The 13,730-nt window shown below is 44.7% G+C and overlaps 1 protein-coding gene across 3 annotated transcripts in view; it reads left to right on the top strand.

Moving 5' to 3' along the window:
* Positions 1-13,730, top strand: part of ATP10B (ATPase phospholipid transporting 10B (putative)) — a 386,386-nt gene that overhangs the window by 334,260 nt on the left and 38,396 nt on the right. For all 3 annotated transcript variants that reach the window (XM_060416606.1, XM_027970475.3, XM_012178897.5), the window contains 3 exons: positions 1,955-2,081; positions 5,180-5,364; positions 13,101-13,422. In XM_060416606.1, the coding sequence (XP_060272589.1) occupies positions 1,955-2,081; positions 5,180-5,364; positions 13,101-13,422 (634 nt within the window). The remainder of the gene's footprint in view (positions 1-1,954; positions 2,082-5,179; positions 5,365-13,100; positions 13,423-13,730) is intronic.

Genomic DNA, 13,730 nt, shown 5'->3' with positions numbered 1-13,730 from the left:
GCCACCTCATGCGAAGAGTTGCCTCATTGGAAAAGACTCTGATGCTGAGAGGGATTGAGGGCAGGAGGAAAAGGGGACGACAGAGGATGAGATGGCTGGATGGCATCACTGACTCAATGGACGTGAGTCTGAGTGAACTCCAGGAGATGGTGATGGACAGGGAGGCCTGGCGTGCTGTGATTCATGGGGTCGCAAAGAGTCGGACAGGACTGAGCGACTGAACTGACTGAACTGATAATTAATTTATAATGTTGTTAGTTTCAGGTGGACAATGGATCAGTTATACATATACATATATCCTTTTTTTTTAGATTCTTTTCAAACTTAATGTTTATCAGGGGGTAATGGGGAAGGGATAAACTAGGAGATTGGGATTGATATACACACTGCTATATATAAAATGGATAACTAATAAGGACCTACTGTATAGCACAGGGAACTCTACTCAGTATTCTGTAATGGCCTATATGGGAAAAGAATCTAAAAAAGAATAGAAGGGGTTTCTTCTCCATAAATCCCAGAGCTCTTCATCTCTTTTGTGGTGCTTAGTACACCATAAAGTTTAAGAGCACCCTCTTTAAAGCCAGGCCTGGGGCAAGTCCCAGTCTCACCGTTATCAGTGATGTGACCTTGGGCAAGTTTCTTCACCTCTCTCGGCTTTAGGATGTTCTCATCTGTAAAACGGTGCTGGTGTTCGCCACTTCATACAGTTGTCATGGAGATTCACTAAGATAACACAAGTAATGCTGGGACATTGACTAGCACTTTCTACTCTATAGATTGTAATTAAAACCTTACCACTGTCTGTATTTTATTGAAATTATCTATTTCTATTTCACCTCCTCTGATAAGACTGTTCTTCCTCAAAAGTAAAAGACCTACCTGTATCCCCTTTGTTTTCCCCACAGTGCCATGCATGGGTGGGAAATTAAAGAATATCTGATGCTTAGACAAAGGAATCATTTATTACTATAACAGACAGTGTGCATATAATGCCAACAGAGAGGTCTAAAATGCTATGGACTCCAGAAGAAGAACTATATCCTCTGGTGGTGATTTAGTCTCTAAGTCATGTCTGACTCTTGCGACGCCATGGGCTGTAGCCCACCAGGCTCCTCTGTCTATAGGATTTTCCAAACAGGAATACTAGAGTGGGTGCCATTTCCTTCTCCAGGGGATCTTCCCAACCCAGGGATTGAACCCAGGTCTCCTGCACTGCAGGCAGATTCTTTACCAACTGAGCTACCCGGGAAGCCCCCTGTGTCCTCTAGTTGGATTTTTTCAGCCATTGGACACCTCCAGGAGCTAGTGGAATAGTCTACCAGGCTACACAAGACCTGTCTGCTACTTACTTTTCCAGCCTCATCTCTGGTCCTCTCCATCTGGCTCTCCATCCTTAAGCCAACTGCTGTGTTCAAGGAACAGAAAGAAAGCCAAGTTCACTGCTGTTTCACGGCCTTTGAACTTGCCTCTCCCCATGACTGAACACTTCTCATCATTGGATTTCAGCCTGTACATCACCTTGTCTATGGGTCCTGGCAACCCAAATAAAAATAACCCCTCTTCCCACAGCTATCCCCCTATCCAGTCGCATGCTGTTTGTCTTCTGTATAGTCCTTGGGATGGTCCATTCTTTTAAATTATTTACTTAGATAGTGTCTCTCACCCTCTACTAGCATATCAGCCCAAGTCTGTAGGGCTCTTGTCTTTCTTGATCTCTACTGTATCTACAGTACCCAGAGCACCACAGAGGGCAACAGACATTTGATGATAATGAAACATGAAGATCAATCCTTCATCAATTCAAGAATATTTAAAAAAATTTTAAAAATCATTGAGGGGAAAGCCCCATCTAATTGTATAGTGAAGCTCAAGTTGGCCTGTAGGAGGTCCAGCACAGGGGCAGGGGAAGGAGACACCCAGAGTTGTGAACAAGCCTCTTCCCATCTCATAGGTCTTGAGTGAAGAGGACTTCAGGCGATGGGCCAGTTTCCGGCGTGAGGCTGAGGCATCCCTCAACAACAGAGATGAGCTTCTCATGGAGACAGCACAGCATCTGGAGAATCAACTCACCTTACTCGGTAGCTAAAAATAAGTTTATTGTTACATTTTTTAAAAGGAATGCTACAAGCTGGAAACGGCGTTCACAGCCTCGATTCTGACACTATTACCAATGTGTCTCAATTAGGAGCCTCCCTGGGGCCCCGTTCCAGGCATTTGGTGCCAGTGAGCTGTGCCGAGATCCTACCAGACTCTACACCCTGCTTCCCGAGGATGCCCGGGAGCATTCCTGCACTCCCTGCTGGAGGAAGCCTGGTTGCTTCTCCTCCAGTCATTCAAATGTTTATTGAGCACCTACTGTATGCCAAGTAGCACGCTAGGTATTATGGCTACAAGAGCCACGGACGCTGCCCTTGATGATTAAATAAGTAATTTCATCAGAGTGTGGCAAGAGTGGGACTGGGAGATGTAGCTGGTGGGATGGAAGCACAAAGGAGAAGGTGGCAACCTAGTGCAGAGCCAAGGAGGGCACAGGAGGGCTTGAGCTGATTGGAGAAAGGGAGCTCATCAAAGCGGGAGGGTGTTCCACGAGAGGGAAGGGCCTGAATGAAGGTCTGGAGGTGAGAAAGCCTGGGCTAGCCGGAGACTTAGAGGTCTGCCTTGGCTGGACCATGGAGTGTGAGGGAGACGCTTGAGGTAAGAGAGGTCAGGAGGATGTAGATTAGGAAGGGCCATGTAAATCGTATGCTAAAGGTTTGGAAAAGGGGAGTTAAAGCAGGGACAGATTTATGTTTTACAAAAATCACTCTGCTGCTATATAGAAATTAGATGGCTACCCTGGGGGAAAGATGGAAAGCACCAGCTAAGAGACAGCAGTGGATTTCTGTTGAAGGAAAAGCGTTGCCAAGGGAGAAGGGAGAAATTCCTTTTTCAGATTCGTCTCCTCACAGCTTGGGAACAAGATCTAGGAAAGGCAATGCCTGCACAGCATCCACATACTGGCCACGTGGCCACGTGGAAACAGCCTCCTTTGGGAGGCAGTGCTGACCTGGGGATGAAGGCCACATCTTGGCCCCCGCACCCCTCTGAGCCTCTCTGCCTCCTCTAGATAAATGACACTCCATCTAGCTCAGCCAGGCCAGGGTGAAGGGGAAGACCTAGGGTGTTGCTGTAAGAAGATGGTAAAATCTCTCTATACTTAAAACGTGGCAGCAAGATTTAGTGGGATGAGTGGCGAGCCAGGCCAGGGGAGGCAGTTTTGCACCGTACCTCCTTCAGCCTTTTGTTTCCTGTGTTTGGACTGCAGAGGCCTTTGTCTGCTGTCTCACGAGGCTCCCTGGAAAGCTGGTCTGGAGAACTCACTCTAACAGGAACCAGGGGGTAGCTAGTCCAGACAGCTCCAAGTACACCAGGCCACGACCGGAATGTCATCCCATTAGGGCCCCTGACTCCTGCACACATTTCCCCTTGTTCCAGGGGAGCCTTCTGGCCCCAGCTGGTGAGAAGCACCCCTGAGCCAGTTCGGCATAAAAGAGAACACATTTGTTAGGACCTGTCGGCTTCCCTGGCTGAAAAAGGCTCTCACCACCTGTTCCATTTTCTCTCTCACACCACTAAATGTGTTTTTCCTCCTCTCTTCACTCTTCCTCCCTGTAATACACATCAGCTTCAGTCTCTCACCTTCCAGGTTAATGCTTGGAGGAAAAGATGAGGGTCAGGCGTCATTTGTCATGGGATTGTTCTCCAGTGCACTTGGGCCTGAAATACAAAATGGGCCCATTTCAGGATGGAGAGGTTTATTTTTCTTCCCTCACAGTGGCTTAGGATAGAGCAGACTGGGGCCGGGAATAGACTTCATCCTGCCACCAAGAAACTGCCTTGCCATTCAGAAGCTGCACTGCATTCACACCGGCTCTCCCAGTACAAAATGATCTTTTCAATATGCATCCAGCGTGACTGCTTTGCCAACCTATTGTCACTCGGGATTATTAAAAGAAATGGCATGCTTCACTCCTGCCCAGAGTGAAACGGACAGCCATTAGTCTGCGGTCTGAAACGAATCTCAATTAAAATGCAGATATATTTTTGCTTAATCACTTGGCAACCATTGCATGTTTGGGTATAATTCATCTAGGTTGGCTCAAAGCTTGAGACCATTCAAAAAATGATGTAACTCACATCTTTAATTCCCTCTAAGAATAGTATTTTTAAAACCCAGCTCTATTAATTCTGTGGTGAGCCCTTGCAGAGGAAAGACTTTAGTGCCCCCGTGTCTTTCCACTCCTATTGCGGCTCTGCTGGTCCAGCCACACCCGCTTTCCTCTGACTCTTAGCCCTGAGCTTCATCCTGCTTCCTCCACCCTCCAATCCAGTCTCTAGAATGATCTTTTTAAAATTCAAAACTGTCCATCACTCTCCAACTTAACCCTCTTTAATTTGCTACCAAGTAAATGCCAAGTCCCTTCATGCCCTGATGGGCTCTCCGTGACCCAGCACCTCCCCTCCCTGCTGCATCTCTCACGCAGCTCTGCCTCCCTTTTTGTGTCATCTTCAACTCTGACCTCTGGACTTTCACTCATTCTGCTTTCTCTGCCTGGAATTCTCCTCCTTCCCCACCTTCAGGGTTTATCTTCCACGTCTGAGATTGAATGGCACTTGCAACTTCCCTGGTGGCTCAGACGGTAAAGAATCTGCCTGCAATGCAGGAGAATCTGGGTCAGGAAGATCCTCTGGAGAAGAGAATGGCAACCAACTCCAGTATTCTTGCCTGGAGAATCCCTTGGACAGAGGAGACTGGTGGGCTACAGTCCATGGGGTCTCAAAGAGTCAGACATGACTGAGCGACTAACACTTCCACTTGTTTTTCTCCCTCAGCAAGGCCTCCCCTGATCTTCTAGATGAAGTTCAAGTCTCCGGGTATATGGTTGCCTGGCACTCTGGGCTTCTCTCCTCCCATCACTCGGTTGTAAATCCTTATTCAACAGGCCTTTGAGCGCAGAGAGGGTGGGGACCAGCTCTGTCTCTGTTACTGCTGGATCCTGGGTGCTTAGCACAGCCTAGAACATGGAGATAATCAATAATCACTGCCTGGTTTGATAGGGCCTTGGGGAGATTAAGCAGCTCCTTTTCCCAACAGAAAAGTATGCTGTGTGAGCTATGCTGTCTTTCCTCATTCCAGGAGCCACTGGGATTGAAGACCGGCTGCAGGAAGGTGTTCCAGACACCATCGCTGCTCTGCGGGAGGCTGGGATCCAGCTCTGGGTCTTGACTGGAGATAAGCAGGAGACTGCGGTCAACATCGCCTATGCATGCAGACTCTTAGACCAGACGGACACCGTTTACTCCATTAACACAGAGAATCAGGTGAGGCCAAAGTAGAGCCCAGATGTCCAGGTGCAGAGCGGCACCTAGGCCAACAGGAGACAGGATTACGGGTATCCAGGGGCAGCACCACCCACCGCCCCAAATCTTGGCCCTCCCACAGTCCTGGTCCTCTGCTTCATCCCCACACATGGTTGACAGGTCTATTTATATTCGTCTAGCAAAACATAGCAGCAAGGTGCGGCTCTCCCAAATCCCACCCTTCGCCAGTCTCCCCATTCTGAATATGAGAAACTGAGGCCCACAGAGGGTCTGAGTCACTGCCCAAGGCCACTGTGTGGTCTCTATAGACAGACTAACCCTCGAGCGCCCTTCTCTGGCCAGGCAGTGCTGTTTGCATCATTCCAGACTGTCTGCTCACAGAGTCTCAGTTGTTAATTTCTTATACTTTGGATTAACTCATCCATTGAAAAACCCTACCTAAATTGACATGGTTCTGAGTTTAAATTTTTGGCTCCAATCTGTAATATCAAACTGGTTGCCACAGAATGAAATCTGAAGAAAATAGTACACAAGACCCGTATGCTTTGATGGGATGGGAGAGAGAGAAAGATAAGCCAAGTTCAAAAATTGCAATTTTCAGCCTTAATAGGTTGTGAGTGGCAGGGAACAATGTTTGGAGAAAGAGGGCTGTATAACGTCTAAAGAAGTGTATTTAAAGTTGCAATGGTTTTTCTATTTAGGAGGAAAACATCTATTTTCAGGAAGTAAACTGAAGAAAGTAAAATTTCACTAGCTCTTTGGCCGATGAACATGGGAAGCAGGTGTTGGCTCAGTTGCCCCTATCAAAGGGAGTAGTACTGGAATAGATGTGGAGTTGGAACAAGAAAGACACTGGGTTGTGGGGGTGGTAGGTGGAGGGCACTGGAGACCTAGAACATTCCATGGGGAGAAGGATGGAGAGAGGGAGGAAGATGAGAGATGAGAAGAACAGCACAGAGAGGCAGGAAGGATGACAGAATCTCACTCCTTCGCTTTTGCCTGAGGCTGATCTGGACCTGAAACAGATGCTTACAAGTTTCAGTTTGGTTTTCATTCAGTGAAGAATCCATGTAATTTTTTAAAAAGAAGTGGCATATCCTAATAAAAAATGTCAGAGACCCTAAAGTGTCCTAAAGATGAATTAGGAAAATCACTTTCTTTCTTGTCAGGTGCACAGACTATGCTATGATTAGATGAAACCCCAGTGAATTTTCAAGATGAAAATAATCTCAGGGAAATCTTGGCATTAATATTATGCTCAAGAAAGAAAATAATTTGCATCTTGCTTGAGTGCTTGATCCCTGTAACAGTGTAGATGTCTGCCTGCCCAGCTTGCAACGGCAATTCCATTTGCAGTGATCATTTCACTTCCAGGAGGAGGACATCAACATGCCTGTGAGTCCTCCTGAGAGGGGTGGAGTGGTTTTCTGTAGATTCTGTTAAATGCAGTGCCTTCCTGTAAGAAGCTAAGGATGTTTGTTGATTAATTAGCTGAAGTTCCCAAGAAACAGCAGCTCACACCCAAATTGAGCTCAGTCACTGTTAACCATTTTAAAGATGTCCATGACCCTCCAAGATGGTACCTGAATGTTGAGCACTGCCCACACCCCTGGGCCCACTAAAGCTGAAAGATTAGGCTTTCTCATCCTGTTGAAAAAGTCATGAGTACAGAGATAGCACAGAGTCAGCATCACTAACTCAAAGGACATGAGTTTGAGCAAACTCCAAGAGATGGTGAAAGACAGGAAAGCCTGGCATGCTGCAGTCCACGGGGTCGCAAAGAGCTGGACACGACTTATGACTGACCAAGAGCAACAGAGAGATGTTAAGACAGAAATGGGGGAGGAATTCTAAAGCTGACTTGTTTATATCCCACTTTAATGTAATTACATATTCTGTACTCATTTTTTCCAATAGTTTTAATCTGTTTGATTCTATATACATTGATTTCAGTTTAGTTCAGTTCAGTCGCTCAGTCGTGTCCAACTCTTTGCGACCTCATGAATCGCAGCATGCCAGGCCTCCCTGTCCATCACCATCTCCTGGAGTTCACTCAGACTCACGCCCATCGAGTCCGTGATGCCATCCAGCCATCTCATCCCCGGTCGTCCCCTTCTCCTCCTGCCCCCAATCTCTCCCAACATCAGAGTCTTTTCCAATGAGTCAACTCTTCACATGAGGTGGCCAAAGTACTGGAGCTTCAGCTTTAGCATCATTCCTTCCAAAGAAATCCCAGGGTTGATCTTCAGAATGGACTGGTTGGATCTCCTTGCAGTCCAAGGGACTCTCAAGAGTCTTCTCCAACACCACAGTTCAAAAGCATCAATTCTTCGGTGCTCAGCCTTCTTCACAGTCCAACTCTCACATCCATACATGACCACAGGAAAAACCATAGCCTTGACTAGACGGACCTTAGTCAGCAAAGTATTGTCTTTTCTTTTGAATATACTATCTAGGTTTGTCATAACTTTTCTTCCAAGGAGTAAGCGTCTTTTAATTTCATGGCTGCAGTCACCATCTGCAGTGATTTTGGAGCCCAAAAAAATAAAGTCAGACACCATTTCCACTGTTTCCCTATCTATTTCCCATGAAGTGATGGGACCAGATGCCATGATCTTCGTTTTCTGAATGTTGAACTTTAAGCCAACTTTTTCGCTCTCCTCTTTCACTTTCATCAAGAGGCTTTTTAGCTCCTCTTCATTTTCTGCCGTAAGGGTGGTGTCATCTGCATATCTGAGGTTATTGATATTTCTCCCCTCAATCTTGATTCCAGCTTGTGTTTCTTCGTTTCTCGTGATGTATTCTGCATAGAAGTTAAATAAGCAGGGTGACAATATACAGCCTTGACATACTCCTTTTCTTATTAGGAACCAGTCTGTTGTTCCATGTCCAGTTCTAACTGTTTCTTCCTGACCTGCATACAGATTTCTCAAGAGGCAGGTCAGGTGGTCTGTATTCCCATCTCTTTCAGAATTTTCCGTAGTTTATTGTGATCCACACAGTCAAAGGCTTTGGCATAGTCAATAAAGCAGAAGTAGATGTTTTTCTGGAAAAGAAATGCAAGAAAGCAAAATGGCTGTCTGGGGAGGCCTTAAAAATAGCTGTGAAAAGAAGAGAGGAGAAAAGCAAAGGAGAAAAGGAAAGATATAAGCATCTGAATGCAGAGTTCCAAAGAATAGCAAGAAGAGATAAGAAAGCCTTCTTCAGCGATCAATGCAAAGAAATACATTGATTTAGGACTATTGTTTCTTTGTTATGTATCTTGAAGTGATAAGCAAGTTACGAGACCTTTCAAAACTTCAGGGTTCTCATCCATAAAATGAGAGAATTACCAACCCATCACTGGAAGTGTTGATCTGTCAAGGAATTTTAGAAGGGACTATATAGTATTAGATGTTGTTGCTTAGTCACTCAGCCACATCCAACTCTTTTGTGACCCCATGGGCTGTAGCTCACCAGGCTCCTCTGTCCATGAAATTCTCCAGGCAAGAATTATCAAGTGGTTGCCATTCCCTTCTCCAGGGGATCTTCTTGACCCAGGGATCAAACTTGTGTCTCCTGCATTGGCCGGCAGATTCTTTACCACCGAGCCGCCAGAGGAACCCATAGTGTTAGATAGGAACTAGTAATAGCAACTATTATTATCACTGACAACATATATTGGAGACTTATTGTGGTCCAGATACCATATTTCGCCAAACTTCAGTCTTCTCATCTGTAAGATGGGGAATTAAAAAGTTTTATTTCAGAGGCTATTGGGAGGATTAAATAAGATCATATAAGAGAAATAGTTATTAACACAGGATGTGTATGAGCTAACAAATTACCCCTAAACTTAGTAGCTGAAAACAGTGGACACTTATTATCCCACAGAGTTTATGGGTTAGGAGTCCAGGAGCACTTAGCTGGCTACCTCTGGTTCACGATCTCTCTTGAGGTTGCAGTCAGGGATGTGAGCTCATCTAAAGGCTCAATGGGATGGGTCATTTAGGGATGGGGAGTCCTCCTCCTTCCGAGTTCATGGAAATGATTTTAAGTAGGCTTCAGTTCCTCTCCATGGGAGCCTCTCCATAGAGATGCTTCACAACATGGCAGCTGGTTTCCCCCAGGGTAAGCCATTCAAGAGAGAGAATGAGAAAGAGTGCCAAATTGTAGCCAGTCTTTTGATAGACTGATCTGGGAAGTGACAATCCATCACTTTTGTAAAATTTTCTTCATTAGAAAGGAAATATTAGTCATAATGACAATCAAGGGTTGGAGATTACACAAAGAAGGACATGACTATCAGGAGGTATAGGGATCACTGAGAACCATCTTATAGACTGCCTGTCTCCACACCTGACAGATACTAAAGTTTAAATGAATGGTAACAATTGTGATTATTATGTAGACAATTTGAAGGAAGTACATTCAGAGACTTTATTTTGAAGCTTCTGTTTCTAATGATTTGCTGCAGTCATATGTTGGAGGAATTTATAGGCATACCTCATTTTCTTGCACTTCACAGATACTGTGTTTTTTACAAATTGAAGTTTCATGGAATTGAGCAAGTCTGTTAATGCCTTCTTTCCAAAAGCATTTGGTCACTCTTGGTCTCTGTGTCACATTTTAGTAATTCTTACAGTACTTCAAGCTCTTTCATTATTATTGTATTTGTCATGGTGATCTGTGATCAGTGATCTTGCTGTTTTAGGGTGCCACAAACTATGCCTGTATTAGATGGTGAACTTAATCAATAAATGTTGTGTGTGTCTTCCAAGTGCTCTACCATCCAACTGTTCTCCATCTCTCTCCCTTTCTTCAAGCCTCCTTATTCCCTAAGACACAACAGTATTGAAATTAGGTCAGTTAATAACCTTCCAGTGGCCTCCAGGTGTTTAAGTGAGAGGGAAAGTACCTCTCTAGCTTTAAACCAAATGCTAAAGATGGTAAAGCGTCTGCCTACAATGCAGGAGACCTGGGTTCGATCCCTGCATGGGGAAGATCCCCTGGAGAAGGAAATGGCAACCCACTCCAGTACTCTTGCCTGGAAAATCCCATGGAGCAAGGAGCCTGGTGGGCTACAGTCCATGGGGTCACAAAGAGTCGGACACGACTGAGCGACTTCACTTCATTTCACAATGAAGAAGGCATGAAGAAAGCCAACAGAGACCAAAACTAGGCCTCTTGTGCCAAACAGTCAGCTAAGTTCTGAATGCAAAGGAAAAGTTCTTGAAGGAAATTAAAAGTGCCACTCCAGTGAACACACAAATGATAAGAAAGAGAAACAGCCTTATTGCTGATAAAGAGAATGTTTTAGTGATCTAGAGAGATCAAGCCAGCCACAACGTTGCCTTAAGCCAAAGCCCAAGCTAGAGCAAGGCTTTAACTTTCTTCAATTCTGTGAAGGCTGAGAAAGGTAAAAACCTGCAGAAGAAAAATCTGAAGCTAGCAGTGGTTGGTTCATGAGCTTTAAGGAAAGAAGTCATCTTCGTCACGTGGAAGCACAAGGTGAAGCACTGAGTGTGGAAGCTGCGGCAAGTTATCCAGACGATCCAGCTAAGATCATTAATGAAGGTGGCTGCTCTAAAGAACAGATTTTCAATGTAGACAAAACAGCCATATATGGGGGAAAATGTGCTGTCTAGGACTCTAGTTAGAAAGAACTCAATGCCTGGCTTCAAAGGACAGGCTCTCTCTTGGACTAATGTGTCTCCTGACTTTAAGTTGAACCCAGTGCTCACTTACCATTCCAAAAATTATAGAACCCTTAAAAATTACGTTAGATCTACTCTACCTGTGCTCCATAAAGGGGATAACAAAAGACCAGATGACAGCACATCTGGTTTACTGAATACTTTAAGCCCGCTATTGAGATCAACTGCTCAGAAAAAAGATTCCTTTCAAAATATTACCACTCATTGACAATGCACCTGGTCACCCAAGAGCTCTGATGGAGATGTACAATGAAATTAATTTTGTTTTCATGCCTGCTGACACAACACTCATTCTGTACATACCTGTACACTTTTTTAGATGTAATGTTACTGTATGCTTAATAGACTGCAATATAAACATAACTTTTATTTGGCCTGGGAAACCAAAAAATTCATGTGACTCACTTTATTGCAGTAGTCTAGAACCAAACCCACAATATCTCCAAGGTATGCCTGTATATAAATTGTGCTAACCCCAGCTTCCAGCAAGGACTACTTTGCTCTCTTTCCCAGAGAAATGCTTCAGCTATAATCACCTACTTCTGAACTACTTCCTGTGGCCCCTCTGGGTCCTATGCATGCCCTATTGCTTGCAATGCTCAGTTTAGCATCCCCTAAAGGAAGGCTCCAGAATAATGAACTGCAGTTCTACTCACTTCAGAAGAAATTGTTCCAAATAGTCTTAGAAGCTCCTAGATCAATGGTCTTCAAACTTGCCATTTCAGAACAAACCACAATTTTTGCCTAAATCCATATAATACCTATACTGTTATTTATTTAATAAGTTCATTTAAATAGACTGAAATTTTTTAAATTTCTTTTTAGAAGAATTTTTTAGCAGCACAATGAATGAAATATCATCTCTTGCCACGGATAAAAGAACACTGCTAAGTAAAGACCCTGTGAACAAAACAATGCAATTTAAATTGGTATTCCAGCTGACTGTCACAACTTTTCTCTATCTTTATTTAAAAGTGATGTTTACATAAATGAAAGAGGTATTAAGGATATGTTTAGGTCCAAATCTGTCTTTATCTTTGATACAATCAAAAGTAGTGGAGAAGAATTGATAAGAGGAAATAGCTTCTTCCCCATATTTCAAGATAAACATCAGAAAAAGTAAGTTTCTTTAAACCAATAAGACTCATCAGTTCAGTTCAGTTCAGTCACTCAGTCACGTCCAACTCTTTGAGATCCCATGAATCACAGCACGCCAGGCCTCCTAGTCCATCACTAACTCCCAGAGTTCACTCAAACTCATGTGCATCGAGTTGGTGATGCCATCCAGCCATCTCATCCTCTGTCATCCCCTTCTCCTCCTGCCCCCAATCCCTCCCAGCATCAGGGTCTTTTCCAATGAGTCAACTCTTCACATGAGGTGGCCAAAGTATTAGAGTTTCAGCTTTAGCATCAGTCCTTCCAATGAACACCCAGGACTGATCTCTTTTAGGATGGTATACATGGTCAGTTTCAACCAGTGTGACCAATACATTTGTACCAATGATAAATAAACAATGTATTTTTTCAATTACAAAGCCACAAGTTGAATCATAATGATCTGCCTCCACTACTAAACTGGATGACTTTAGACAACTTACTAAGAATTTCAGTTTCAATTTCCTCATCTCTAAGCTAAACACAGGTATGTTCTGAGGCACAAAAGCGAAGGGAAATGATTTGTAAGAAATGAAAAGCCCAATACCAGCCTGATGCATTGCCATCATTTACCATCTCATCAGTATCATTTATAAATGATACCATCCCTGTATCTGTCCCCATCTTACTGAGCTCTCTTCACTCTCATTCCCAAGCTCACTCTCTCTTTGGGCCATTAATGTGGTTCCAAGTTATTCTTACTCTGATGCTGTTTGAAATACAGCAGAGAAATGTCAAAAATCAGAGAGTGATTCCCAGGCCATCTCTATGGTAGTAGAGTTTTATAACTCTTTTACCAGAAGATAAAGTGAGGCTTTTAACCTATGTTCCCAGTGTTGCTTACTAACACCAAACTGATTATTCTGCTCTTTATACTCTTTACAGGAAACGTGTGACTCCATCCTCAACTTGGCACTGGAAGAGGTAAAGCAATGCCATGGACCTCTGAAGCCAGGCGGCAAGCTCTCTGGGTTCCGCCTACCTTCTGCGACACCACCCCCCACCTCAGGAGCTGCAGCTCCAGATGTTGGATTGGTCATCGACGGGAAGACGCTAAATGCCATTTTCCAGGGGAAACTGGAGGAGAAATTTCTGGAGTTGACCCGGTATTGCCGCTCTGTCCTGTGCTGCCGCTTCACCCCGCTGCAGAAGAGCATGTTGGTCAAGCTGGTGCGGGACAGGCTGAGAGCCATGACCCTTTCCATAGGTACCTGGCATGTAGGGATGGGGGAGGGGGAGGGGGACTGGGCAAGGCCACTCTGACATGACACCTGGACCAGAGCCGGGAGGTCAGGCGTCACAGTCAGGATGCTGAGGCTGAGGGCACTGTCAAAGTGACAGTCAAGGCATGACAGCAGACAGACAGGCTGAGCAGAACGGGAGAGCGAACCCAGGTTCTCTGCTAAGGAAACATCAGGACTTGGACGGAGGCCAAAGCCAAGTTCAGAACATCCAGGTAGATCAGTATACACTCAGACTCCCTCAATTCTGGGATGCAGACCATGTCCCCTTCAA

The sequence above is a fragment of the Ovis aries genome, chromosome 5 (genome assembly GCF_016772045.2).
Source record: "Ovis aries strain OAR_USU_Benz2616 breed Rambouillet chromosome 5, ARS-UI_Ramb_v3.0, whole genome shotgun sequence".
NCBI lineage: Eukaryota > Metazoa > Chordata > Mammalia > Artiodactyla > Bovidae > Ovis > Ovis aries.
Note: the sequence above shows the minus strand (reverse complement) of the source record. Positions and strands in the feature narration are given on the sequence as shown.